We start from the raw sequence: 27,406 nt of genomic DNA, 5'->3' as shown, positions 1-27,406 counted from the left end.
GATATTACAACTACCCACAGGCCTACCATCCACCATGAGAATTTACTTATCTGCTCCACTACTGCTGGATACTTCGATTATTTCAGAATAGTGACAATGTGGACTAGGATGAAGTTTTTTTCCTGTTTAGACAACTACCTTAGGCTCTTGAAAAACTGCTTCCCAAAGAAGTGTGAATATTTACAGTAGCCAGGGTGATTTATTAAAATGTGAATCAGATGGTCCCTCAGGTGAAAACCTCTGGTGGTTTCCCACTGTCCTGCTGCCTCTAGGATCAGAGGTCAGATCTGCTCTCTTCACCCAGGGCCTACCAGGCCCTGCACGAGTTGGCTGCTCTTGACCTTTCCAACTTCATCTCTTACCACTCCCCTAGATCATGACAGCCCAACCACATTAATCTTTCTATTCCTAGAACATGCCAAGTTCGTGCCCACCTCAGCGCTTGGAACCTGCTGTTCCCTTTGCCTCTCTTCCCTTAAATATCACCTCTGCAGATAGGCCTTCCTTGGCCACCCATGTAAAGTTGCACAGCTGTGAGATGTGCTCTGTGGCCCTGGCAAGTCACCTAGCTACTTTATGCCTCAATTATTTCTCTTGCTAAAAATAATTGAGATCATGTATTTTGTAAGCTGCATACAGATGTCAGAAACGGGTATTATGAAAAATTTTGAATTTCAAACACTTTACTTAGAACCTCATCGTTCACAAAAGTTGGCTCTTTAATCTACACCTCAAACAGGTTTTACTTGCCACTCTGTGTCAACAAGACCTTTTTTTTTTTTATTCCCAGCAAAATGAAATTCTTCTTTCCATCAAAATGATAGGCCAATTTTAATAATAAGCAGGTACATTACTTCCTCCCTAACCCTATTGCTTTAACTTCAGAAAGACTCTTTAGCCAGAATATCGCTTGCTTCTACCAAGTGCAAGGAATGCAGATGTGACCCATGTTTGGAAGTATGAGTGAACTCACTGGATGCTAGAATGCCATCAATAAACTCCTGACGTGTTATCTTCCCGTCCTGGTCCTTGTCAATTCGCCGGAAGAAATCCATCACCCGAGATTTTTTGTGATTCATCCAACGCATATACTTTTTCCTCCAGACATCGAAGTCAAAGTTGGCAAATTCCTTCAACTAGAGAGAAATCATAGGTGTCAACACGATTTATTCCTTTGGCTCTCAAATCTGCCCGGAGCATACCAAAACTTTCAGACATTCAGTAAAGCCATGCAGGCCTTCCGGAGGGGCATCAACAATGACATCCGCGTGCTCTTTGTGAAGGCACAATCTGGGTCCTTCACTTAAAGCTGTGATTGTTTACATGAGCTGTGGTATAGCGGAGCAGTGAGAGGAACGGTAACTGAACAACCACCATGGAAAATATGGAGCACGCGGAACAAGAATGGGTGGAACCAGCCTTGCTTTCCCTTTGCACTTTTCGAAGGATCACCTTCTCAGATGTAAGGGAATGGATTCTATCCCAGAAGAGAAGTCCTTAGCACTCCTCACTTATGTGATTTTGAAAAGAACTGTGGTCACACTGAGGCCCAGGTCGGAAGGCTCATGTTTCCCATCATTTTCTGAGATGAGAAAATTTGAGTTCTGGCTGGAAGCATTAAGAATCCAACCCGTGCGTGCAGCAAGCATGTTTCTTTGGAATGGTGCCAGAGGGGGCAAACTGCCCGTCTGACCTCCATGTGAAATATTTGGCTTTGGCAGAGGACAGCAGGCCTGAGCAGTGGGCAAGGCGAGGTTTAGCTGCTCGGACTACGTTGGTGAGACAGACTCAGAATGACTGAGACAGGGCAGCCGTTCTCCCCCTGGTCATTCAAACTCCAAAGTTGGAAGGAATAGGGAAAAAAGAAAAAGCCAAAAACCAAATATGCTTAAAACTCAACTGACCTACAGAAATAACAACAAAAAACACAGAACACTCACTTCCGGGCATAGCTGCTTTGATAGGCACAAATAAAAAAAATATAGAAGATATTAGAGGTTTGTTTTAGAAATTAGGAAGTGTAGTACTAGATTTTTTTAGGTTGGTGTTAATGATACTTCAAAAAGATTTGCTCTTCATCATTAGTGAATATTCAGAGAAATCACAAGGTCATAAAAGTTACCCTTGTTTCCTAATTGTGTAACTTACACCTTTACATAAAGGGCCCAATAATGGTTGTTAGTGTGATAAGCTGCACACCTGGAAGTAACTCAGCCAAGTTCTGCTTCTGATTCTTGACCACAGCCAGGTGCTGAGGAGGGTCGCATCACAGACCAGAGCCTCATGGACTGGCTGGTCGCTTGCTTGCTTGCCTTCCACAGCTAGGTGCTATGTACGACCTACTCTGTTGTGAGTGGTCTCCTCACCCATGAGCTTTCTCGTAGGGGGCCTGAAGGACACAGTACTGGCTCACCCTGGTCTGTCCTCTCCTTCTAGAGAAGTAGGTCAAGGTACACATAGTAAGAGGGCCTCAGAAGGTTAAGTCACCTCCCTCCAGGAAAGGATGCTTGGCAGGGCCTTACCTCTTCCAGTCTATCCAAGGCATCGTTCAGCTTCCGCTGCCGCTCCAGTGCTAGCAGCCACACCTGCTGCCAGCGGGCAGACAGCTGGTTGATTCGTGGGTTTTTCGCTTCAGACTGTGAAAGGATTGGCATGGGAGGAGGGGTGGACTGACTCAAGGACTTCCCTAAAAGGAAAAATAACTACGAGATTAGAAAAGCTGCTTTTGTCAGTTCACAGAGAGAAAGTGCCATATGTGTTAACTTAGGAGACCCTTAAAATGGTATCCGGTCAGTAAATGCGAAAAAAAATATGGGCAATATTCATGTATTAGGACTGCTCATTTCAAAACTATTGATCTTCCCTCCCAGCCAACAAGTACTTATTTCATATCTTCAAATCAATTCTGTCCTCAGCGAACTGAGGAAATGTCAACTCAACCAAAAAAAGCAGTGGCTCTAGAGGAGCAGATTTATCTTTTTAATTAAATTAACACAAGACAAACGTAAACAGCTAGCACTGATGACCAAAACACTGGAAAGGCCACTGCAGTAGAATCTTTTCAACCACTTCAAAATTATGCCAGTCCAAGAAAATGGAATATAGTTACTGCGTGTTGGTATACAAAAAGTGAGTTTCAAAAGAACATTTTAGTTCAAATCCAATACAGTTTTTGAAAAAATGGGGAAGTTTTTTGTTTTGATTTTAAAGTAGGCTCCACAACCAATGTGGGGCTTGAACTCACAACCCTGAGATCAAGAGTCACATGTTCTACTGATTGAGCCAGCCAGGCGCCCCAAAAAGAAGTTTTTTGATAGGGACTTGGAAAGTGGTCATCTTCAAATAGCAGGAAGGAAACACCCTAACACAGGAGGCTAGAAACATACTGCTGCCGCTGCGGGATTTCTCGATGAAAGGCGCGTGAGCAGGCTCTATATTCTTCCTTTTGTACGTCTTGGTGACCCGGTCCACATCAGGCTGTTTGCGAGTCATTTCCTCCATAAACATCTGTCAGACACAAACAGGGAAAAGAGTTAAAGAGTTTTCTTGGACTGAGACAGAATCAGGCAAGTTCACTCACAAAGCCCAAGCTCATGATGGACAGACCAATTCACAGATGCCTTTGTACACTGTCTCACTCCTTTCAAGAAACAATTGAGCAAGGCACTTACTTCATCAGGTATGGGAAACCTGAAGAGATAAGACATGGCTTCTGACTCCAAGGAGCTCACAGCTGAGTGAGGAAAACCAGGAAGTCAGAGCAATGAATGCCACACAGGATACCAAAGAAGGACCTAGGAGACCCTCTCCTGCTGGTGGCTGTGAAGACATAGGCTGCCATGCTGTGAGCGTGCCAGGTGGCTGAGACCTGAGGGCAGCCTCTGGGAGCTAATGGTGACTCTTGGCTGACAGCCAGCAAGAACATGGAGACCTGGTCCTATAACCACAAGGAATCAGATTCTGCCAACAACTGAATGAGCCTGGGTGAGAACTTGCAGCTGGGGCTGACATCTAGATTTTGGCCTGGTAAGATCCTAAGGAGACCCAGCTAACTCAGGCCCAGACTCCTGCCCCATGGAAACTGCAAGAGAGTAAGTGTGTGTTGTTTTAAGCTGCTAAATCTGTATGAATATGATAAGCAGCCATTTAAAAACAAATACACAGGGCAAAGGAAATGGGCTCCATGAGCAACACAGGAAACACCACGGCCACATGACATGGTGACAATACCTGATGTTCGGCAATGAGGGCTTTAACTCGGTCGATGTTCTGAGGGATAGGCTCCTGGTCCCGCTGAATGAGGGTGGTCTCGGCCCACTGGATCCACGCCAGAAGTTCTTCCAAGAGCTCGGCATTAGCCACCAGTTCTGACAGGGCTGTTTCAAGACGCTGCTGGTGCTGCTTAGCCCACGTCAGGACCTAGGGAGAGAAAGAAAATCCATCGCCTCTCTCAGTCAAGCACATCCTTTGTTTCCAAAGTTTTTTCTTCCATCTGATCCTAACAATGACTTTAAGGGGAAAGAACACTCGAATACTCCAGAGGCCTCACTCTTACTCTAGTGACAGAGCTGGAATGAGCAATCAGCACTCCTGGAAGCAAATCTAGTATGAATATCCTATTAAACACAGGACTTCTCGTGAAGGAAGGAAAAATACCAAACCATGTCCACTGGAATTCATCACTGAAACCATCACTACACCAGCGCGATTCTCTCAGACTGCTGCTCATTACCAAGAAAACAGTCATGACTAAAACGCTAACTTAATTCTTACTGACATATTCACGGTGGGTGAAAAGAGTCCTTATCTGGGGGTGGGCGGGGAAAGCTCAGTAGCATTTTCTCACTAGAAACCCGCTTCACGGGGCACGTGCTGTCCCCTCTGCAACCAGGAACCCACCTCCTCAAAGCGAGCTCGGATGATAGTGATCCAGTGCTTGATGGTAGTGATGCAATCAGGATGGCACACAGCCAGGATGGCTTCTCCCATTGCTACTGCTGCGTTAACATCCACTCGCTTTTCTTCCACTTTCTTCATGAACTCCTTGAACAAAAAAGATTTGAAAACAAAAACTTGAGAAATCTACTCTAGCAGCACTGTTAGTTTACACTATGAGGGGGAAAAGATTTCAATGCATTTTTCCCTCCTCTATGTGTTAACACAGACCTCAAGCCTGCATTTGGGTGTCTCTGGCACTTTGTTCCCAGTTCTGAAAGACGTGAAAAGGTGAAGGGTTTACACAAGAATGACTTTCTCAGGGCTCCTGGGTGACTCAGTCGGTTAAGCATCCGACTCTATTTTGGCTCAGGTCATGATCTCCCAATTTGTGAGATCAAGTCCTGTGTTGGGCTCTGCACTGACAGTGTGGAGCCTGCCTGGGATTCTCTCTCTGCCGCTCTCCCACTCATGCTCGCTAGCATGCTTTCACTCTCTCAAAATAAATAAATAAGCATCAACAAATAAATTAAAACAATGACTTTCTCTGCTACAGATGACAAGGTATAGGGACCCAGAAAGGTACCTCCTATCCCACACCAGGCATGACCCTCTTCCTATTCTTAGTTTTTCTTCAAAAAAAAAAAAAAAAAAAAAAAATCCTGTTTTTATTCATTTCCATGCATATAAACAATACAGTCTTAGACAAATGACAACTATAAAACACTATGGATATTTAAAAAATACTGAAAAAAAAAATCTGCAACAGAATACCACATATAAAGCCCAGATCAAAATCTCCTGATTAATTTCCCACTTTATTAGGACAGACCGTGGCCCTCAAGACTGCATTATATTCTGGATATATATATTCTATATAGAGCTTGGTAAGAGGTCCAGTGTCTGACACTGGTAATGTGAGTAAAGGCAAATGAAGCTGTGTGCAGGTGAGGATTCTAGGGGGTGGTACAGCCCACATTTTTCTTTATATGATACCACACTGTTTTCACTTGTTTACAACCAATACACATTACTTTTGTAAAAACAAATGAATGATGTTTAAGGTATCAAAAAACCCACTAGTCCTTTCCCTTTCATTCCTGCCAAACCAATAGTCTGGACCCATTCTGGTTCCAGTCCTTTGCACGTGAGGTTGGAAATTCCCAAGCAAAAGCAGGAGGCAGCCCTCACCCTGGTGGGTAGCATGGGTCACTGCACCCTGGGGCTGGATTACCTTATGGGTGTCAATGAGAGACTGCAAGGCCTCCGTGTCATCAGGAAGTGCTCCCCGAAAACGAAGCGTTTGCTCTGCTTCAGAAAGCCACTCCAACAGCATGTGGACTGTGTCCCGAAACTCTTCCGCCTGAAACAACGAAGCACAGCAGATTGAGCCTCTCTGCAGCCAAGGTCCCGGACATTGGGGTAATGTCAGAGAAAGGTTCCGGCCTGAACGCCTTTGTGTGTCACAGGCACTGATGACCCTATCAAGGCCCCACAAAGGTCATCTTTCATTTGTAAATCTTTAAAAACCAAATTAATTTTTTTCTCTAATATGAGTGAACATTAAAATCTTGTAGAACATTCAGAAGATCAATGTTTGGCTTTACATTCGAGACTGGGTGGAACTGATCCTGATAAAGAAATGAGAATGAATCTGCTAGGATCCTCTCCCTTGGGTTGTCGCCAAAAAAGTCTCTAACCTGTTTTAAGGCCTGCTCCAGTCGGCTTTGTTTGGAGACGGAGAGCTTACACACAGTGTCCCAGCGAGTGCTCAATTCCTGGAGCTGCCCTTTCACCCATGTGGTGTCATCACGGCTATTCTCAATCAACTCTCGGCCTGACCGCTTCAGTACCTGAACGGTTCCTGTTCGCTTTCCCAGTTCCTTCTGGAAAACCTAGAAAAGAAAAACAGAAGAATTAGTTTGCTGAGAGATGTTCTGAACCCATGACATCAAACCACAGAGAAAAGTAATCGTTCAGTCCAGTTGTCCTTGGTAGGTGCTAGTCGTGTGTCTTTTATGCAGAGGGAGGCAGGACAATGTGTAAGAAAGAACCATCAGAAGAGGTGGCTCTTAAGATGAGTGGTGTGGCTCTGGGTAAGCTGTTTACCTGGAGTCCCAGTTTCCTAACTTGTAAAACAGTAGTAACGTTACAGCAAGATTTCCAGAATCATGGGAGTTAAGTAAGAACACATTCTGCCATGCACATAATAAGAGTTTGTTGTAAATTCGAGTAAAGCTGAATGCTTTGTGCTAAAACAAGAGGATATAATGGAGGTCAACATGACAGGTGTAGGTTACGCTAAATACCACTGTGCAAGGTGTTGGGCTAGCGAGGGTCAAGGATAGCTCAGAAAAGAACTCATTTTCATTGTAGGAGTCAGTGGAAATGGGTATCTTGAGGGGCTCCTGAATTTAAATTCATTGTGTGACTCAACTGAGAGGTACAAACAAGAAGGGGGGAACCCCAAGACAAATTGTACACATCACCAAATCCAAATCAAAGCAATGTTGGCAAATCCTTTGTGACTGATGCAGAATCCCAGTGATACACACGGAGTGAGGAGTGGTCTCTTTGACAAGCAGAGAAACAAGCTCTTCCAGACTTCCTTTCTCCCCTGGATGGTGAGTCGGAGCAGGAGGCCTGCTTAGGCGGAGGAACCCAGGGCTCTGCCTCCACTCGGCGCAGCTCCCGCCCCTCACCTTATGGGCGTCCATGAGGTTCATGACCAGGTCGAGGTCCCCGTGCACGGGCTGGTCCTCGGCCAGCTGCGGCTCCACCTTGTACAGCCAGTCGACCAAGGCCTGCAGAGCATCCATGAACTGACCCGAAAACAGCAGGGCCTCCTCCAACTTGTGCTGCCTGAGAGAAGCACACAAACCTCACTGTTTTGGGGGATCCTTTTTCTTTGACTGGCTCACAGTTCTGACTGCTGAAGGGAATACTGCTTGCACTCTACAGAGACAGGGCCCTCCATGCTGGGCTGGTTCGAAACAGATAAACAGTGACAAAGAGCTATGCCTAGACATTTTGAACCAAACTGCTCTCTAGAATGGATTTAGTACAGGAAACAAGTGCAGATACCCTTCTGGCATCTTAGGAGTCCAATGGTTATATATATGGATACACCCTAATGCCCCAAGTTCTGTGCTAATCACCTTACACCACTCAGGTGGAGGAGGACAGTTTCAGCCACGGTCTGAGTCAGGAGTTGTGTGACCCTGGGCTTTCTCTTCACCTCTGTGAACCTCAGTCACCTCATCCAAAAAATTGTGGAGCACAATATAAAGATATCCTAATACTTAGCATAGCATAGTGGGCACCCAGGGACAGGAGTACAACTTATGGAACCAAACTCAAAAGCTTCAAATCCCAGCTCTGCTGCTTAGTAGCTGAGTGACCTTGGGGGAGTTAAAAACCCTCTTTATGATAGTTTCCTCATGTGTAAAATGGGAATAACAGAGCCCGCCTCAGTGGTTGTCAGGTGGATTAAGTGATTAGTAGCCCCTTTTTGGCACATGCTCATTAGTGATTGCCCTGTCAAGGGCAGGTATTACAATGGTTACACGAGGTGCTATGTGCAGAGGCTTTGCTCAGTGCCTGACAGTGAGAGAACTCACTGACACAGCCATCAGTGTCACAACTTAGTCACTGACAGAGAAGTGTAGTTACTAATCTTCTGTTGCTATTGGCTTGAGTTTATGGCCTTCTTGCTAATACGGTAAGGTTCAAGTTTAAAATGAGAATTTTAATACATTTTATTCAACTTCACAACTTGCAATGAATGAACTAGAGATATTGAGATGCTACAAAACCTGTTACTGATGCATTAGCTTTATTGCCATTTTGTGGAATCCAATTAACAGTCTTTGTTAGTTTCAGGATGACATACAGACCCACAAAGCAAATATTTGTACTCACCTCTCCACAGACTTGCCACAAACAGTATCCCATTTGTCTCTGACTTCTCCCAGTAAATTGTCAAGTTTCTGAGTGTCATCAGGAAGCAAAGTCTTTTCTTTCAGGGCTCTGCCAGTTCGAATTGTGGTATCATACACAGGCTGTTTGCCACCAAGGGTTTTCTGAAATTCCTGTTTCCAAAGAGAACAGAAAGAATCCACGCTAAAAAGATGATGTCTTGATTTGGAACAAAGAAAATTTTTCAGTGTTCAGGTTGGTAATGGATGTTACTACTTCTTGAGTTAACAACAGCTTATCCTCGAGAAATTTAAAAATTTTGGGTGCGCCTGGGTGGCCTACTCGGTTAAGCATCTGATTCTTGATTTCGGTTCAGGTCATGATTGCACGATTAATGAGATTGAGACCTACATTGGGCTCTGTGCTGACACCATGGAGCCTGCTTGGGATTCTGTCTCCCTCTCTCTCTCTGCCTGTACCCCGGTCTCTATCTCTCTCTCAGAATAAATAAACTTTAAAAAAAAAAAAAAAAGAAAGAAAAAGAAATTTATAAATTTTTGTTTATACTACATGTAGCAGTGCACAAAAATTTCTAAAAGCTTGTTGTTTTAACTGGTTACTCCCACAATCACTTTGTTCGAACAGTTATTTAAATGACTGATTTTTATGGTTAGACCCTATGTAGATACAAGACAGCTAGCTTCATCATCTTGATTTTTCAACATTAACCAATTTTTTTTTTTTTTTTTTAACTAGCTCTGATTTCCATTTTTTGCAACTTCAGTGAATACCAAGGTCAGGACCTAAGAGCCATGAACCGCTTTACCTTATGCTTAGAAAGCTGGAGTTTAATTTTGTCTGGGTCATTGGATATCTCCAGCTCTGAGTCCAGGTGACTTTCTGCATCTTCTAGCCAATCAATCAGTTTTTTCCAAGCTTCGTGGAACTGCAATTATATAAAAAGTAAGAATGAATATGTAAGCTACACTTTCATGTAAATCATACCAGAGGCTCTACACATGCAGCCCAAGATTGTTCAAGAAATTGGTAGCTTTCTTTCCTAACTTACTTGTTTTGCCCTCTTCCTGGCATCATCCAGTGATCGCCCTCTTTCAATAGACCGCTGGACAACCTTCTCCCATCGAGACTGGACGCTGACCAGCAAATTCTTGATCAGAACAACATCCTGTTTTTGGCTAAGGAACTTTAACTGATTCCCGGTTTGATCCAGTTCAATTATCTGGTCTCGATGAGCATTGACCTCATTAGCAAACACCTGAGGGGAAAATATAGCTCTTTTTAAACTGAAGATAAGATAGAGGAGCTTCTTTCTCAGCTAGTCCCCTCAAAAGGCAGGCGACATTGTAATGTCACAGTTACCTTGTGCTCCTCTATCTGGGAGAGGACAGTGTTTAGAATCAGGCTGGGAGGAGAGGCGATGTTGAGATTTTGCTCTGCTAGAGTGAGCCAATTGATGAACTCTTGCAGGGAATTCTGGAATTCTGTTGCCAGGTTGAGGGCCTCTTCCAGCTTTGACTGAATTTTAATTAAAACACAAAAAGAGAAAGTGCCAAATTCAGGAATTGTAGTTTCCAGGACAAAGGCGTGAATTGTACACTAAAAAAAATGATCTCTAAAGAGGAAGCCTCACTTAACCTCCAAACATGCCCTGTTTACAAACAAGGGGGCAATTTAACGTTAGTGTCTGAAACCAAAACAAGTATGTATAAAAAGGAAAGAGCACAATTTGCAGCAAAGTTGCTTTCTCTGCCATTCCCCACTTCCTGGGACATTAAAGAACAGGGATAGAGCTATTCAGTAAGTGTAAGGGAACAGATCCTTCAGCGGTGACAGCTGCAGGGTCTGCAACTTGTTCTGGGCAAAGCCTCACTTCCCTTTGATGTACTTTTTCCAGTATAAAAACAACTGAATGAAAAGCACTTTACTGTAAAGATGATGGTCACTGCATTGCTCTATTTAAATGTTTTCAGAAAATATGGCATCTGAAAATGTGAGGCTGAAGCTCATTCTTTTTTTATTTTTATTTTTTTAAGGAAGCTCTAGGCCCAACTTATGACCCTGAGATCAAGAGTCGTGTTCTACCAATTGAGCCAGCCAGGTGTCCCTGAAGCTCATTTTTAAGCTACAAGCAGAAAAGGTGAGGGGGGAAAAAAAAGCCGTAATATTCTAAGCAAAAATGTGACACTAGATACAAATTTTTAGACACTGCTCTAAATCAGAGTGGCAAAAACAATGGCTCATTCAGGGCATGTCCACTGCCCAAAAATGCACCCCAATTCCAGAGTCTACGAGCTCCAGAGAAGCTCTACCCACAACACGTAGGTGATGGCCTCTGTCCCTGGTCCATTTAGCAGGCAGGCATGTAATAATGACAGGTTGCTAAAAATGAATATATCTAAGATATTCATAGAAACCCCAGATGTACACTACAAATGTTATTGTTAACTGAGTTATATATACTGTATAGGTTTTTATTTTTCTTTGTATTTTCAAGTCACTCTTGTAACACAGAAAAACACTATTATCAATGTTACAAAAACGTACAGACCTAATGTAAATAAACCAAGAGAAAAATAAAATCTACCTCAAATTTATTACAGAAATGCTTAGAAATTAATAATATTGCAAGTTCCTAGATAACAGGAAATCTTTCCACATCATTTTATCTATTTATTCCTTAATATAGCACCATACACACTTACTACAGAATATTAGTGATACTAAAATGTAAAGTTCTTGCAAAATCAGAAATAACTATCCCTGACACCAAGCCCTTGTTTGACCAGTTTCACCAATGATGGGGAAGTATATCTTGAGGCAACTTGCTCCATTGATGGGAAAACATAGAAATTTCTTGATTAGGAGCCAGAATCTGCCTCAGTTTCTTTAATTAGTCTTAGTTCTGCATTCTGCAGAAATTAGATGATAGTCTGTCAAAGAATTAGAACACAGCCCCACACTCAGTGTCTCTGGTCATTCTTCATACAACAGAATTACCAGATCTCACACTAAAAAAATTCTAGGAAATTAATGGTACTCTCAAAGTATCCATTTATATGTGTGAATACTTCTGTCCATTAAATTTCACAATGATAGGGTTCATGCCTTTGCTTCCACTATATAGCTAGCACAGTGCCTGGCACATACATGCTTAATAACTGTTGAATGGATATGGCCAACAGATTTGAACACATATTTTACATTAGATCTGCCCAGTACAGAAACTCTGTGCTGAGTAATACTCCGAAATTTGGTACTCATAAAAAACAATGTTGTGAGGCCTTGATCCCTGATCACTTTTCTTTTGAAGAGAATTTGATTTCTGAAGAAGAGTGGGAAAAGGTCACAAAATTTACTCCTCTTCTGATTTTTTTAGTAATATTATTTGCACACTGCCAAATTCCTGTGGAGAATATTAGCCCAACTCCCTGAATGTTCTGTTCCCACCCTCCCAATCCCAAGCCAGTGACTCCAACATGACCTTGTTTTTCAGTAGGAACACAGATCAGTGATTACTATAAGTTATAAGTCCATCACTCAGCAGTTAACAGCCTCATATGTCTCAACTGGTAAAGGCAAAAAAAGGAATGAACGACAAAAGCAAATATTGGCAGAAACCAGTACCATCAATGCAACTTGATATGGATGCAAAATAGAAATTTAACATCAGGAAAGATAGCTTGATTAGTACAAAAACGATTAAATCAAAAACGATAACCAGTTCTGCAACTTCTGGTACTATATAATGGTCTCCGAAAAATCTTCACAGAAACTAGATGGTAATTACATGCGATGGTCAAGCAAACTACTCAAGCCCAATAATCACACACTGTATTTTGTGGTGATACCTTTCTTTCTTCCATCTTACTGCTGACCACATGCCACTTCTGTTCCAAGAGAGCTACACTCTGTTCTGTCTTTGAGCCAGACCCAGAATCATCGCGGCTTAGAAGCATGAGCCTGCCCTTGTCAAGCAGTTGATTATAAGTCTCTTCCTTGGCTTTGAGCTGGGAATAGAGTTCCTACCAAAAAAAGAAAAAAAAGTCAAGAAAGGGATTGGTAATGCCAATTCTCTGAAAGCCACCCACACACAGATTTATAAGCACAGTTGGAAAAGTCCAGGAAGGTCTCATCTTGATCAAAACCCTTTCTTTTGGATTCAGTTCAATTCCTGAGCAATGACTCCTACCATTCTTCGCTAAAATTGAAGTAATTTTGTTATCAAGAAGATTTCCTTAAGGATCAGAGATCACAAAAGTAGACCCCAATAATTTATTTCTCCTTTACTTGAAACATTTGTCTAGAAATTATGTTGCCTTTTTTTCTCAGCCCCTTTCTTAAAATATTGTCACAGTATCTATCGATTTCTATAAGTCCCTTCAGCACTCTTTTCTTAGACACATCCATGTTAACATATTTGTCTTAATGCTCTCACCTTCAAGTCAATATTCTTATGCCAACTGACTGACCAACTCAAAATTTAACAGCTCACCAATGTATTTCCAGTCAAGCTTCCCTGTCACCACTGCTGCCTGTGGTAGGGGCTCTTAAAAGCCCGTGTAAAAAGCAGTAATCCTTAAGGTCATACTATATTGTCAGTAAAAATGTGCTGCTTTGTAGACTCCTAGATACATACAGGTCTGTGAATTCAGAAAGTTCTGAGTAGGGGATTATGTTCAACTTCAAGAAGCTTCCATTACCATATGTGTATCAAGCTGTTCCCTTGCAGTTTCAGGAAGTCCTCCTGTGGGCTTAGATGCAGAGAGTTGGGTCTCCATTCTAGTCAGTTCCAAGAGAAAATCTTCAATTTCACTGTGGAAACCCTGGGCCTTTGAGAAAAGACACATCAGTAAGGTCAGCAGTCAATTCTCAGCTTCAAAAGTAGACTTCCTAAATGACCACATGAAGAACCTATCCTGAGGGAGGAATTCTGGGTTGCTCACAGGGTTGTTCTGTTGCTGGATTAGCACGGGGCCAATATACTTATTTATTTTTGGAATCTAGCAGAATCCTTTGGACTTCACTGTAATATATGATAGATGTCTGATATAACCTGATGAATCAATCAACAGACTGAAGTACTATTGAACATGGACATGGGGGGATCCTCACTTGATTTAAGAAATAACTAAATCTGTGAGCAAGGTTTGTTATGGCAAAGATTTACTAACTAACTTTGAATAGTAAATAAAGAGACAAGGCTACAAACAAATCTGAAAAGAATCACTCAATCAAAAGCTATTCTTTCCAGACAAGTTCCAGCACAGAATTAACCATCTTCTTAAGACATGGAGCAGGGGCTGGGGTGGGGAAAGGAAGGTTGGTGAGACATTCTCCAAATTGTTTTCCTTTCACTGACTCAGACAGGCTTTCTTCCGATGTTATGTGCACAGCTCCACCTCCCTAACTTGGACAATACACGCACCTGCTGCAATGTCAACTGAAGCTGCTGTTCTCTCTCCTCTGTTTTTTGTAACACTGACTCCCAGCACTGGTTCATAGTTTCCAAACGGCTCCTTAGGCTGCTGGCGTCATCTCCAGCACTAGATTCAAGAAGCTCATTGCCAGCTTTGTTGACTGTTTCTACTGTGGCTTGATGGGCCAGAACATCATTTTTTAGAACCTAAAAGACGTTGAACAATGTAACTTAGCTCCACAGATATCATCAAGCCTGGTTCCCAACGGTACACACAATATCCAGAGGCTTCTGGTGACAATATTGGGTCTCAAGGCAACAGGCTTAGAGATGAAAACTGAGGGCACTTACATGGTGCTTTGCGAGCTCAACTTCAATGACTTTTGGGTCTCCGCTTACTGGTCTCTGAGCATCCAACAACTCCTCAGTGTGAGTCAGCCAACTCATCAGTTCCTCTAAGGCATGCTGGAACTGGCCAAGGGCCAGGAGAGCACCTTCTAGTTTGTGCTATTCAGAAAAAGACATAAAGGGAATGTTGGTCAGGAAATTAGAAAAAAGGAACTAGTTGTCCACTGATGCACTCTACCATCTGCCTCACCTGTCTGTGGGCAATTTTTTCACCCAGGTTCTCCCAGAGGTGTTTGAGTTCTGTCAGTGGTTCTCGGATAATGTCTCTATCCGTCTCATCAGTAGCTTTCTTTAACATCAGCTCACCCTGGTGATTGAGCTTCTCCATCTCAATTTGCTGCTGGTAAACTTCCACTTTGAACTCCTATCAAAGACATACTAATGTTAACATCAAACCAAATCTTTAGAAACAAAAAATAAGCAACTCTTCTTCAAAAGCCATTCCTATTTACAAACCTTCATTTCATTTAACTGATCCTTAACAGTGTTGAGGTCCGTGCCAACAGGGGGCATGGTGCAGAGCTTAATCACAGTGTTATCTAGCCAGTCAAACATAGCCTAAGACAGAAATACAAACAGTCAAAAACCAAAAGAACACAAGGAGTTGGGAGAGAATTAGCATTACCTCTGCTGACGTAAGTGGACAAAAATTAAAGTACCTTGTGATGTCTGTGTTTTCAGGTGGGGGTCAGAGGTAAGGGATAATGATCTTTATTCCAGTGATATGGGGATTTAAGAACAGAACCAGTGTTATCAGGATAATGGCCAAAATAAATTAAACTCTGGAAAAACTAAATGTGAATAGCAGTTGAGTATTTGTCATGGCCACCTAGCAAGCTCAGGATGTGGTGAAACTACTGTGCCAAGCTGTGCTTCAAGATAACTTGGTTTTGGAACCTTTTGGCAAGCAATGACTTGCACAATAAGGCCTGCTTCACTGTACAGCCACCCTGAGGATAAATATGATGATGAAGAGCATGGCAAGAATCGTAGAAATTTGGAGGTATTTTTCTCACTAGGAGTGGAAAGCTTCAGCTGGAAATATCAAAACAGCACTGTCTTAGTTTGGAAAATGCTCCAGTCCTGTAAAGGTGATCCACTCAGATGCTGGATCCAAAATATGACAAAGAACATGGAACTTATTTCTATGGTGGTCACTGTGTGGCCTCTCACCTGAAGAGTGTCCTGATACTGCACAGCAGCTTGCATGGCATCCTCAAGCTTTTCTAGCCTCTCCTTCCAGGTTTTGTTTAAGTTCTCCCATGCATTATTCAGCTGGGGGGAAAACAGATTCTTTCATTAATAACCCTCTTTTGTGTGAGTCCACTAATGTTTCATCTGAATTCCTTATCCAGTTTTCCATATACCTCATCAATGCTCTTCTTTACTTCGGGCTTCTCAGTTTCTCCACAGGCAAAAATCAAATCTGCTCCAAGGATTCGAATAAATTCCAACTCCTCATGCAGACCATCTGTCTCTTCCTTAATAGTCTACATGTAAATGAACAGATCATAAGCCAAAACAGAAAGCAGAACAGAACTTCCCAAACTTTGCAAATGTAATTTATACCCCCATCAACAGCAGATGTTGAACAGAACTGTCAATTTCACAGAAGCCTTTCAATGTCCTTAATATTTCACTTATATAAACAGTGAAATTTCAGACTCAATTTATTTCTCTTTCTCTCTCACACACAATATGTATATATGGAATATATTTATATATATATATATATATGTATATATATATATATATAAAACAATACATAAAAAATTGTCTGGGAAAGGTCTAATGAGCTTTAATAATTTATGGAACGTTTATCCTTCCAGCTGCCAGAGATTTTCTTTTTTTTTGAGAGAGAGAGAACATGCTTGAGTGGAGGGAGGAGAGAGAGAGAATGCCACAAAGTGCAGAAAGAGGGAGAGAGAGTGCAGAGCCCAGAGAGGGGCTTGAGCTCACCCGACATGGTGCCTGAACTCAAAAACCTTGAGATCATGACCTGAGCTGAAGTCGGATGCTCAACCGACTGACGCAGCCAGGCGCCCCCACCAAGGAGATTATGATCTACAGCCAGAAGTCTATCATGGGGAAGTATATCAACAAGGCTAAAATAATATAGTACAAGTCACCAACTTCAGAGCTGAGAGACTAACATAATAGAAATGCTAGGCTGTATAATTGTGGAGAAAGTCCGTTCTGTGCCAGATCCTAAAAACTCGTTCATGCACTGGCAATGACAGGGGCAAGGAGGGGGGAGAATGGCGGAAATAAAAGACAAAATATCAAGATAGGCAGGACTTTACTTAAAGAGACAAAATGAGATGAAAAATGCATTTCATAAAAACTAGGCTCTCCAAAAAGACTAGAAAAGGGTAGGTCAAAGTAATAATTGTTATCTCTGGATGATGAATCCAGAATTTATTTTCTTTTCTATCTGGTATTTTTCTACATTAAAGAAATTTACTTGAAAAAAGAAATTTACCTGAGAAATAACGTACACTATGGAAAGAACTAAAATCAGAAAGCACATTCTACTAATTTGAATTAAGTTTAAAATTGATAAAAGGATTACTTTTGAGTGATGGAACTACCCTATATCAAAATTACAGAGGTTGTAGGAGTGTATCCAGGCGGTGAAACTTGTATGTATAAAGAAGAGAGAAATCTTTATTATAACGAGCACATATTTTTTTCAAGTGGAAAAAAGTCCTATTAAACAAACAACAACAATAACAACAACCTCTTAAGGAGTAGGCCTGGGTAAGCAGTTAACACAATATACTTGGATAAAGTGATTTTCTAGAGGACAAACACATAAAAGACAAGGTTTTGTTTCTGTCTTACCTCAGCAGCTTCAACCTGTTGTTTGATTATAGATGGGTCAATGCCTGGGCTTTCCAAGTCATGGACAATGTCCTGGGTGTCTCTGATAGTGGTCAAGAGAGCCGCCATGTCATACCAGAACTTCTCTGCTAGTTCAAGGACATCAAGGAACTTAATTTCTCGTTCTTCAGCTCGAGCTTTGATGTCCTCCCAGAAGAATACCATCTGATCCAATTTGTCCTGGATTTCTGAGGGAATAAACAACAGATATGAATGGGACTTCTCTGAGTACTTGAATCCACTTCATCAGAAATTTCACCCAGTTCTCACATTTTCCCCTGAAATTATCCTTTAAAAAGCTCTACAAATTTATAACCTGAAGGATAGTTTTTTACCTTTGTTTTATTATTATTTCAACATTTGTATTTTCTACTTATGGTGGTCTCCCACATAAGAGATCACAGAGATGGCATGGAAATGTGTTATCATCTAATACAAAGGTACTGCTCAAGTGCAAAAGACCTAACTTCTAAAGGGGCTGAGATGAGAACTCTATTTCCAGTGTTCTGTGTCAAACTCACTGTTTCCTATGGAAAGTGTTCTATAAGATAGTTATGCTCCGCCTACATTGGACACTGCAATTCATATTAGGGGTTAAAAGAGCATCTGTTTCCTGGCCTAGGAATCCAGCTACCAATTGTAATCTTGTTTCAATGGGGAGATGTGTTCTGAATTCTAAATGGCTTTCCAATTACTTGGGGACTGCCTTTACATTCAGTGAAGTATATCTGGTGGGATGCTGGAGTAAGCACAGCCTAGAATTTACTTTACTGATTTTCTTTAACAATAATTAGATTCATGAAGCACCTTTTGCAGCCAAGTCCTTGTCGGCTCCCTGAGATCGTGCAATGAGCTCTTCTCCACGGCGCTTCAGGGCCTCAAAGGAAGGCTGAAGCTTTTCCAGCTCCACGGTGGCGCTCTTGTTGTCACTGACACACTCTCTGATCTTGTCCACTTCGGCAGGGATCAGCGGTGGCATACGCAGGCGAGAGGAGAGATTCTCCAGAGTCTCCAACATAGGCTCGATTTTATCATGGAACTAAACAGATGTTGGAACGTTAGCCATCACAGCAATACTACTTCATCACACTTCTGCGGGAAATGTTAGGGAATAACAGGTTATGAATCTACTACTCTTTCTGGTAACTTGCATTCGGCTTAGCCCGATGGCTGTCAAGTGTTAGGTCTGCCTAAGAGACTGCTTTGGGCATAGCACACCAGTGCTGGCCCATCAAAAAAAGAAAGTAAACGTTTATTTTCAAAACAAAAAAAGATATCAAGTAATATGCCAGAAATCGACTCAAGTCATTAGTGCTGTCACAGTACTTCCCTGATCCCAACTAGTGTGACAAGGAAGGGACAAGACCATGAAACTGGTGAGAGTCAGTGTGTCAACATTTCAGATGACAGCTGCATGCAACAGATTAGACCAACAAGTTAGAGGCCCTCTACCAACTGTGTAAATGGATGGGGAACTCAATATGCCACATGACTTAGAGATTAGAAGTATCCTGGCATGCAATTTAATAACCCACTATATGTAATAGTGAGAAAGGAAAAGGTCGGCATGATGAAAGGTAATTAAAGAAGGCCAAATCTATCCTTATTCTAAAAGAACAATTTACCTTCCCGCTTTTCAGGTACTGTGAATAACATGATTGTAATTATAAAATTTTCATTTATAATCTGAAGCAGAGAAGGGGGAAAAGGGTGCAATGCAGATATTCTTGCCCCCTTAAGAAGTTCTCTAAAACCAACTCTGGATTCAATGCAATGAAGCTTAACTCTAGTGTCTTACATGGGAGACACAGTGGGATTTCCTTGACAAAATCACTCCCCGCTGCTCCCTCACTTTTAGGTTTTGCCCCAAGTGAGACTGGCATAATAAACCAGACTAATAAAACTTCTTCCACGACAGTAAAGGGCAATTTCCTTAAAGGTAAATCTTCTCAATTCTCAGCTTCATAAGAACCCCCTAATCCCAGTAGGGGTGGGTACCTTACCTCTGCAATCTGTAATGGTGGGCGCGGTCAACACAACAATGAAATGTGACGATGTGGGGAGGACAGGAGCAGGCAGCAACAACACAAAGTAACACATTCCACAATGTGAGTGAGAGATGGGACGGAAGGTGGGGGGAAAAACTTGAGTAAGTACAAATATTAACCAAGAATATTGACACTAAACATAGGAATAAAATACCCAGACATGACAAAAATACCACTAACACCAATATATTAGTTGAAAAGTATGTAGTTACATGCTTTAAACTCCACTGCTGGTGGTTTATGTTTCTCTTTGGCTCTTACTTCTCCCTACTCAAGCATCTTTCTCTGCACCAGGAGCTAGCTGGTGGCCTCTTGAGTAAGAAAACTAATGTGCTGTCTTCCAAATCTCGAAAGTAAGAGGCTGATAGGGATCTCACTTTTCTTGACACATTTGTTGCTTCAAGGTGAATTTATCCAAAATCATCCCTGCTAAAGACTCATCACAATAGAAAAGTTTTCAAGAAAACTGTCAACAGACAGTATATACCAGCCAAGATGAGACACCCCCCTCCCCCCTGCAACCAGCCATAGTGTTGGTATACCAATGTTCCTTGGAATGAAAATGTAATAGGCACAGGTTCCTGATCTACTGATGACATATCATCTGCACGTTGGTCTAGACATTCCAGACCACAGAGGCACACCTGATACAGAGATCTCGTGCTTAGACTAAAGGGTAGTTGAAGGGAACAGGACTTAAAGACACACACATACCTGAGCCGACTGGGAAACAGCCTCGTCCAGAGCCAGTGCCCGCTGGCGCACCTCCTCTTTTATTTGGGCATATAGGTTTTCTGCTTTCTGGTATTTTTCCTCCACCATTTCCCCCTCTTCAGGGTTTAACTCCTTTAGTTGTGGGCCTATCTTTAGCAGCTTATCAATATGGGGTTTGTGTTCAGCAATGGATTCCCTGAGTTGCTATGTAAGAAAATAAAATGATTATTTTTGTACCAAGCTCGTATCAACTTTTAGAGGAAAAAATGGAATTGCTAAAAACCAGCAAGTCCCAGCATTGCACCATTTATGGAAAAGAAAAAAAAAAAATGATCTAAGTCTTAGGTTCTAACACTACCTAATTCTCTTAATTTTCAAAAGCCAGTTCAGACGGCCCAACACCAGGAAGCCTTCCCAGACACATCATCTCTCACTCCTCCTCCCCCTCCCTGTTGATACAAGCTTAATCCCCCTCTTCTGTACATATAAATACTTCCATGCACTATAATTTGCATGGTTATATAAGTATCTGTCCCCCTCCTCAAACTGAGAGACATTAAGCAGGACAAGGCACAAATGGCAACTTTTCTAGTAATCCAACCACTCCTTGACTCTACTGCTGGCTCCTTCCAGTTTATATCCATCCATGTACAGGAATACAGAGAAAAGAATAAGCGCAAGCCATTAGCCACAAATAAGAGAGACATTAAAAACTATCTTTAATGGTAAAAGCATTAGTTGAAGTGTCTACAAATTTCCTTTTTCCCTAAAGTCCATGCAGCCAATGCTTTCTGACATTGTTTCACTCCAGCTAGGGCTTACCCAAATGGAAAAAGCCACCCAACCATATCCCAAGTCTCATGACGCCCCACCATATCTGGAAAGATTTAAAAATACCCTTGATTGGGGCGCCTGGGTGGCGCAGTCGGTTAAGCGTCCGACTTCAGCCAGGTCACGATCTCGCGGTCCGTGAGTTCGAGCCCCGCGTCGGGCTCTGGGCTGATGGCTCAGAGCCTGGAGCCTGTTTCTGATTCTGTGTCTCCCTCTCTCTCTGCCCCTCCCCCGTTCATGCTCTGTCTCTCTCTGTCCCAAAAAAATAAATAAACGTTAAAAAAAAATTTAAAAAAAAAAAAAATACCCTTGATGTTTACTTAGTTCTTTATTTCTGCAGTACCCAGGTTTCTGACATCTCCATGCTCTTTTTCTTTAATGGATTCATATTAAGGACAAAGGAAGTAATTCAGGTATGTATTGTGTGTGTGTGTGCGCGCGCGCGCAAAAATTCTAACCAATTAAGACTTAACTTCATAACACAGAACTTCCACTTGGTAGGCACTAAAAAACATGTTGTTTTAAAATAAAGCGTAGAGCCAGTTTTGAGTTCTGCCATTGCATAAAACCTGGATTGCTCCTTACCCTCATTTCCTCTTGCTGCTGCCTGAGCTGCTCATGATCAATGGCTGGAGGAGGTAACTGTGCTATCAGTGCCCGGGTCTCCTCAATCCAGGGGCTGAGCTCCTCGTAAGTTTCCCAAAACTGGTTCACCAAGACCTGTGCCCGTTCTAGGCGGGTGTAACGCTCTGAATTGAGCAGACTAATGGCTTCATATTGCTGTATTAGAGACTCTGTCTTTTCCTATGAACAACAAAATATAAAACTTATTACTATCATGAACCCTTCTTTTAAGGAAAAAATGTAGGTATATATCCATAAAAAATTAAAGAGTTTCTTCAGTTTTTTATGTCCAGAAATGGATTAATTGAGCAAAATTACAACTGATTTTATTTTCTTTATACTTAACTGAATTTTCTATTTTTTCTTATCATATATATGTATTGTTTCTAGACTTTTTAACACATGAAAGTAGTTTCAAAGACAAACAGAGCAAGCACGACACAGCATAACCTCTTAGAGATGACATACAACCTCAGACATAGCATTATTACGGCAGGTCAGTTCCAGACAGAACATCTCAGGGGCTGAAATGGACCCTCTGCCCACTAACTTTGACTTGTCTTTTCTCCTCTGATAAAAATGTCTTCACAAACCAGACACTTAGGCTTCATATGTTTAAAATGAATAGTTCAATTTATGAACATTTCGGAGGAAACAGTAGTTAACCATAACTTTTACAAGAACAAGTAAAACTGATCTACAAGTCTCTTGGCCAATCCTTTTAGAAATGGGTATGATCATTTACAAGGGCCTGAAGAAAGAATATCTGCATATGGGTCTGAAAAATCTATCATAGATACTTAGAGAGGTAACTCAAAGACCCTTATGGACTGAAGATACATAGCAATTCCTCTGTTATAAAGAAAACAAACCTGCAATGTATTTCACATCTTCTGGTAGGACTGTTTGGACATTTGTGCACATAGGGTTAGGGACATGGCTCCCCCCAGAACATCAAATTGCACTTTAATACCATTACCAGTGACAGAGGGGGAAAAACGTCATTTCACAATTGTACTGATTCACCACCATCAAGACAAGATAAACATGGTAAATAAATAAATGCAATTCACCTGTAATATAGCTTTTTGTTCCTCCCCACATGTGCCAAAGATTTCACCACGATGACTGAAGAGTTCATCCATTGAATCTTTGTGTCGAATGATGTCAATAGAGAAAGCCTTTGAAAGTGAACTACAGTTAGGTCACGAAGTAAGAGAACCCCAAGCCTGTGTTACTGAAATGTTATTAGACACAATTTATGAAAAACTCCTCACTCTGATGAAGCCACATCAAAACTATTCTATAAAGTTTGACACTTTGCCTATCCATACATCTTCCATGCTTATCTTTTAGTAGCTTACAAAAGTATCATCTATCCTAAAAATCATCCAGAAAACTGTGAAGATTTCCTAAACCAGTGAAGATTCTTCTAGCTCAGGGCACAGCAGATATGTCAGTGTTACACTTACCTTCTGTACCTGCAGCTGAGCTGTGGTCTGGTCCTGTTCTAGGCGAATTGGACCCAGGGCCATCAGTTTTCGTTTTGTTTCAGCAACCCAAGCTAGTTCTGCATCAGCAGCTTGCTCATACTAATAGGCATATTAAAGAAAAATGAACAAATTATGTTCCTTAGAATTACCATTTCCTCGGGGCGCCTGGGTGGCGCAGTCGGTTGAGCGTCCGACTTCAGCCAGGTCACGATCTCACGGTTCGGGAGTTCGAGCCCCGCGTCGGGCTCTGGGCTGATGCCTCAGAGCCTGGAGCCTGTTTCCGATTCTGTGTCTCCCTCCCTCTCTGCCCCTCCCCCATTCATGCTCTGTCTCTCTCTGTCCCAAAAATAAATAAACGTTGAAAAAAAAAATTTTACAAGAATTACCATTTCCTCAACACAGAAAGGCCTGGACTTTTACTAATATGGTTTATTTCTACAAAGGAAAGCCAAAACTGGGGAAAATTGCATAAAATCATAAATCAAGATGCAGATAATTTGTAACTGATTATACTTCAACAAATAGGAGTTGATCCTATTTCAACTTCTTTATAAAGAAGTCATAGAATTCAATTAGTGATCCTACAGCTAGAAACAACAATGGAAATTGACACTCCTAAGACTATACTTCTAATCACAATGCTTTTATGAGGCTGTGCTCTCTCCCATCTGCCAATCCTGTTTCCTACCCATACACTGAACAGTAGTTTTAGCTGTATGTTTAAACGCATGGTTAAACATGGCAACAGACAGCTGAGTCAAGCTAACTTGTAAGTACTCTCATAGTTGAAGAAGCATAAGAACACCAAACCTTTAAAGGGTTCTGTGGAAACAAAGAAAACTAAGAACTTGTTCTATGTGACTGTTTAATGAGGTCCCCCAATTATTTCTCTTCAACTGTGCCAACAAACACCAATATTTAAAGAGGAAAGTAGGCTTTTCCCAAGCATGATAAATCTCATACCCAAGTATCTGGTCAAGGGTAGGGATACCAATAGACATGTTGGGGATGCACTTGAGAGTCACAGCAAACTTCTGTGTGGTTCACAAAGTATTTGCTTATTACTATGAACCCAAGAAGTCATGTTATATTTACTCAGCACCATGACACATTAATAGGTACGTATACAGCTACAAAGGAAAGCAAATAACTTTTTCCAGAAAGCAGGAAGGAAAAAAGATAGAGGGAAATAGGACACCTGTGTTTATTGAGAAGGTTCTATTTTGGATACCTCTATTTTGGTTAGCATATTTGATAGTAATTATAGTTCTTGGTTCCTTCCCCTCTTCCAGCTAATACTAAAACAGTTGATTATGTCAAACTAAGATGGGATGCATTTGGACCTTCTGGTCCTAGATATTATCTACTATCAGAATCTGCATCTTAACCGGTCAGTAGCTAAGAAGAGGGCTCAAACAGACTCTATCACAAATTCCCGTCTGCTCAAAAAGGGTCAAATATTATGGGTCGGGGCGCCTGGGTGGCTCAGTCAAGTAAGTGTCCCAACTCAATTTCGGCCAGGTCATGATTTCAGAGTTCAAGCAGGTTCAAGTGGGTTCAAGCTTCATGTTGGGCTCTGCACGAACAGCATGGAGCCTGCTTGGGATTCTCTCTTTCTCTCTCTCCGCCCCTCCCCCACCCTCAAAAATAAATAATAAATACAAAAATATTTTGGGTCCAACTGGGACCCATCTTCACATATCTTTATCCAATCACTTCCAATCACTGAAATAACTTGTTGGATCAGATTTAGCTTACTCTTATTACCCTTATTTCTGACGCTGTATTTATGTGGGTCATAATTTTGTGCTTCACACATACATCCCTGCTGCCTAAAACATTACTGTAGAGGTGTTAATAAACATTACCTGCTGTGATCTCTGAATAGCAGCATCAATTTCATCCACCCTTTGTCCCACAGTGTCACTGACCAGCTTGTACTGTTCGTTGGCATCAGACACAAGTTTATCCAGCCCTTCTCTGGCTCTCCAGGGCACCAGCTCTAAGAGAGCACGGCTCACTTCATTCACTGTGTCCAACACCAGCCTGTGCTCCATGACCTCCTTCTTTAATTCCTAAGGAGGGAAAAAAAGTTTTCAGGCCATTCCTTGCTAAATTAAGCACATTAGCAGCTGTGCTGGGTAGAAAGTGCTATCTCTACCACACATCCCAGCAGGGCTCTGACCTCCTTCCTCCACTTATTTTTTTTCTTGTCTTAGATTTTTCAACCATTCCACAGCCTGACTTCAGGCTTAGCTGCTGCTTAGAACTGTCTGCAACACTTCTTGGGCCACACTATCTCTGGATAGAACAAATACTGCCTCTTTCTTTCTTCTCCTTACTTCAATAGAAATGATAAAGTACTTTAGCCAAGGGCATTTTTAAGTCAATAAGTACCTACATAGTATTTCTGCACATCCAGAACTGCACTAGATCCTGTAGGAGAATCAAACAGAATCCTGAAGCACTCTCTAGAGAATGAGTTACAGAAGTCAATTTTAAAATGTTACACGTGAAGAAAACTTCCCAGGGATCTGGGATTCAGTCTTTTTTTTTTTTTTTTCCCTTCAGACCATAACAAGTGCTCTTATATAAGTCTGACTTTATGTCAAATCTTACTGTCCATGCAAACAAGAGCAAACAAGAGCAAACAAGAAAGGAGGCAGGCAGAACTTTTTGGTTTAGATTTAAGGTTGAGACAGTTGGTGATGACACTTAAACCTTTGAACTTAGGGACTGGAAGAGGTAAAAAAAATTCTTTCCCTTTACAGCGTGAAACTCAGTTCACCTTCTGTCTTTGCTGAAACTGGGGTATCTGCTCCCCTGTGGGAGACTGTCCTCCACTGGCTGCCAGCTCCTCCTCCACTTCCCTGAGCCACCCAGTCAGTTCCTCATAAGTAGACTGGAACTTGGTGGCCAGCTGCCGGGCTTGCTCTAAAGTTCGGAGGGCCTTGGAGCTGGTGACCGTGATGTCTGCATAGCGAGTCTTTATTCCGTCCAGTTTCTCCTGGATAAGCAATACCTCTTCACCTGTGGGGACAGTGCATAATTATTTATATTTAAGAGGATATGAGGGAGTCTCCTTTATCCCCCTTTCTTCGAAATGAGCTTAAATAGATGCTCTCTCCCTATGGAAGCAATTTCACCTAGAATCCCACACTATGGGAAGTGGGAGATAAACCTTCCAACTGATAAAAGAAGCCACTTCTGAGATTATTAAGATCTGAATTCAACTGCAAGTGTTTCTAAATGGTCCCAGCACCTCTTGGTGAATGCTGGCCTTGGACATACTGGAGAGCAGGGGGAGTCATCATCTATAACCAAATGTGAGATAGTATCTTTTAGTTTTCAAAAGATTTAGCAGGAAACAGGACCCCAGGCTGCCAGCCTCCAGGAGCACATGGAAATACAACCAGTAAATAAATACTGAACTTCTTCTACGTACAAAGAGTAGTGGCTAGTGCAGGATGTTTATTTCCCTGGACATGTGCTTGAGTGACTGCAGAGGTGCTGAGAGATGCACTTTTCAAAGTACCTGTGGTTTGTTTTAGAAGAGCCTGACCATTTTTAATAGCTTGATCTACATTCTTCTTTCTATTAATGATTTCTTCATTTAGAGCCTGAAAGGAAAGAATAGCATGAATCTTAAAACTACAGCACAACAAAGGGAAAGAAAGGTGAGACCTTTAGGAGACCAAGTTTAAAGTAAACAGACAAATACCAGTTTAGTTTATACCTTAGTTATGTTATTCCTTATCTCTTTGGTTACCCTATTTATTACTCAAAAACAATTAAATCTGATACTTATGGGCAAGCTAATCCCTTGCACCGGATAAGAAGAGATTAGGATTAAATCAGTTTTACCAATCTACTGGTACCAAACCTGAGCCCAAGAAAGGCAGATGTAGAATTCAGCAAAAATGTCTACTGTGTCCAAAACCAAGACTCAGAAAGTTCAAGAGAAGAAAGTCAGCAAGAACAGGCTGAGTTAAATCAGGATCATGGTTAAAAATTCTTAATATTTGAAGTCAATGAATCAGAAGAATCTTAGATTATTTAAAACAACAAAACAACTGCTTTGCCTATTTTTACTACCCTTAAAGAAATTTCATAAA

The 27,406-nt window shown here is 41.6% G+C and overlaps 1 protein-coding gene across 29 annotated transcripts in view; it reads right to left on the bottom strand.

Moving 5' to 3' along the window:
- The window catches only part of MACF1 (microtubule actin crosslinking factor 1), a 338,401-nt gene that overhangs the window by 18,448 nt on the left and 292,547 nt on the right, over positions 1-27,406 (bottom strand). For all 29 annotated transcript variants that reach the window (XM_086716531.1, XM_086716529.1, XM_086716541.1 and 26 more), the window contains 29 exons: positions 26,827-26,911; positions 26,080-26,321; positions 25,160-25,366; positions 23,271-23,390; positions 22,872-22,979; positions 21,760-21,978; positions 20,344-20,547; positions 18,389-18,620; positions 17,543-17,769; positions 16,066-16,188; positions 15,872-15,973; positions 15,155-15,256; positions 14,889-15,062; positions 14,642-14,797; positions 14,300-14,497; positions 13,575-13,703; positions 12,723-12,896; positions 10,234-10,389; positions 9,923-10,129; positions 9,680-9,799; positions 8,857-9,026; positions 7,638-7,797; positions 6,636-6,830; positions 6,170-6,298; positions 4,900-5,043; positions 4,231-4,419; positions 3,387-3,507; positions 2,523-2,686; positions 974-1,136 (listed from right to left, as the gene is read on the bottom strand). In XM_086716531.1, the coding sequence (XP_086572657.1) occupies positions 974-1,136; positions 2,523-2,686; positions 3,387-3,507; positions 4,231-4,419; positions 4,900-5,043; positions 6,170-6,298; positions 6,636-6,830; positions 7,638-7,797; positions 8,857-9,026; positions 9,680-9,799; positions 9,923-10,129; positions 10,234-10,389; positions 12,723-12,896; positions 13,575-13,703; positions 14,300-14,497; positions 14,642-14,797; positions 14,889-15,062; positions 15,155-15,256; positions 15,872-15,973; positions 16,066-16,188; positions 17,543-17,769; positions 18,389-18,620; positions 20,344-20,547; positions 21,760-21,978; positions 22,872-22,979; positions 23,271-23,390; positions 25,160-25,366; positions 26,080-26,321; positions 26,827-26,911 (4,720 nt within the window). The remainder of the gene's footprint in view (positions 1-973; positions 1,137-2,522; positions 2,687-3,386; positions 3,508-4,230; positions 4,420-4,899; positions 5,044-6,169; positions 6,299-6,635; positions 6,831-7,637; positions 7,798-8,856; positions 9,027-9,679; positions 9,800-9,922; positions 10,130-10,233; positions 10,390-12,722; positions 12,897-13,574; positions 13,704-14,299; positions 14,498-14,641; positions 14,798-14,888; positions 15,063-15,154; positions 15,257-15,871; positions 15,974-16,065; positions 16,189-17,542; positions 17,770-18,388; positions 18,621-20,343; positions 20,548-21,759; positions 21,979-22,871; positions 22,980-23,270; positions 23,391-25,159; positions 25,367-26,079; positions 26,322-26,826; positions 26,912-27,406) is intronic.

The sequence above is a fragment of the Puma concolor genome, chromosome C1, assembly GCF_028749965.1.
Source record: "Puma concolor isolate L17-30 chromosome C1, mPumCon1.1.hap2, whole genome shotgun sequence".
NCBI lineage: Eukaryota > Metazoa > Chordata > Mammalia > Carnivora > Felidae > Puma > Puma concolor.
This window is presented reverse-complemented; position numbering and strand designations above follow the sequence as displayed.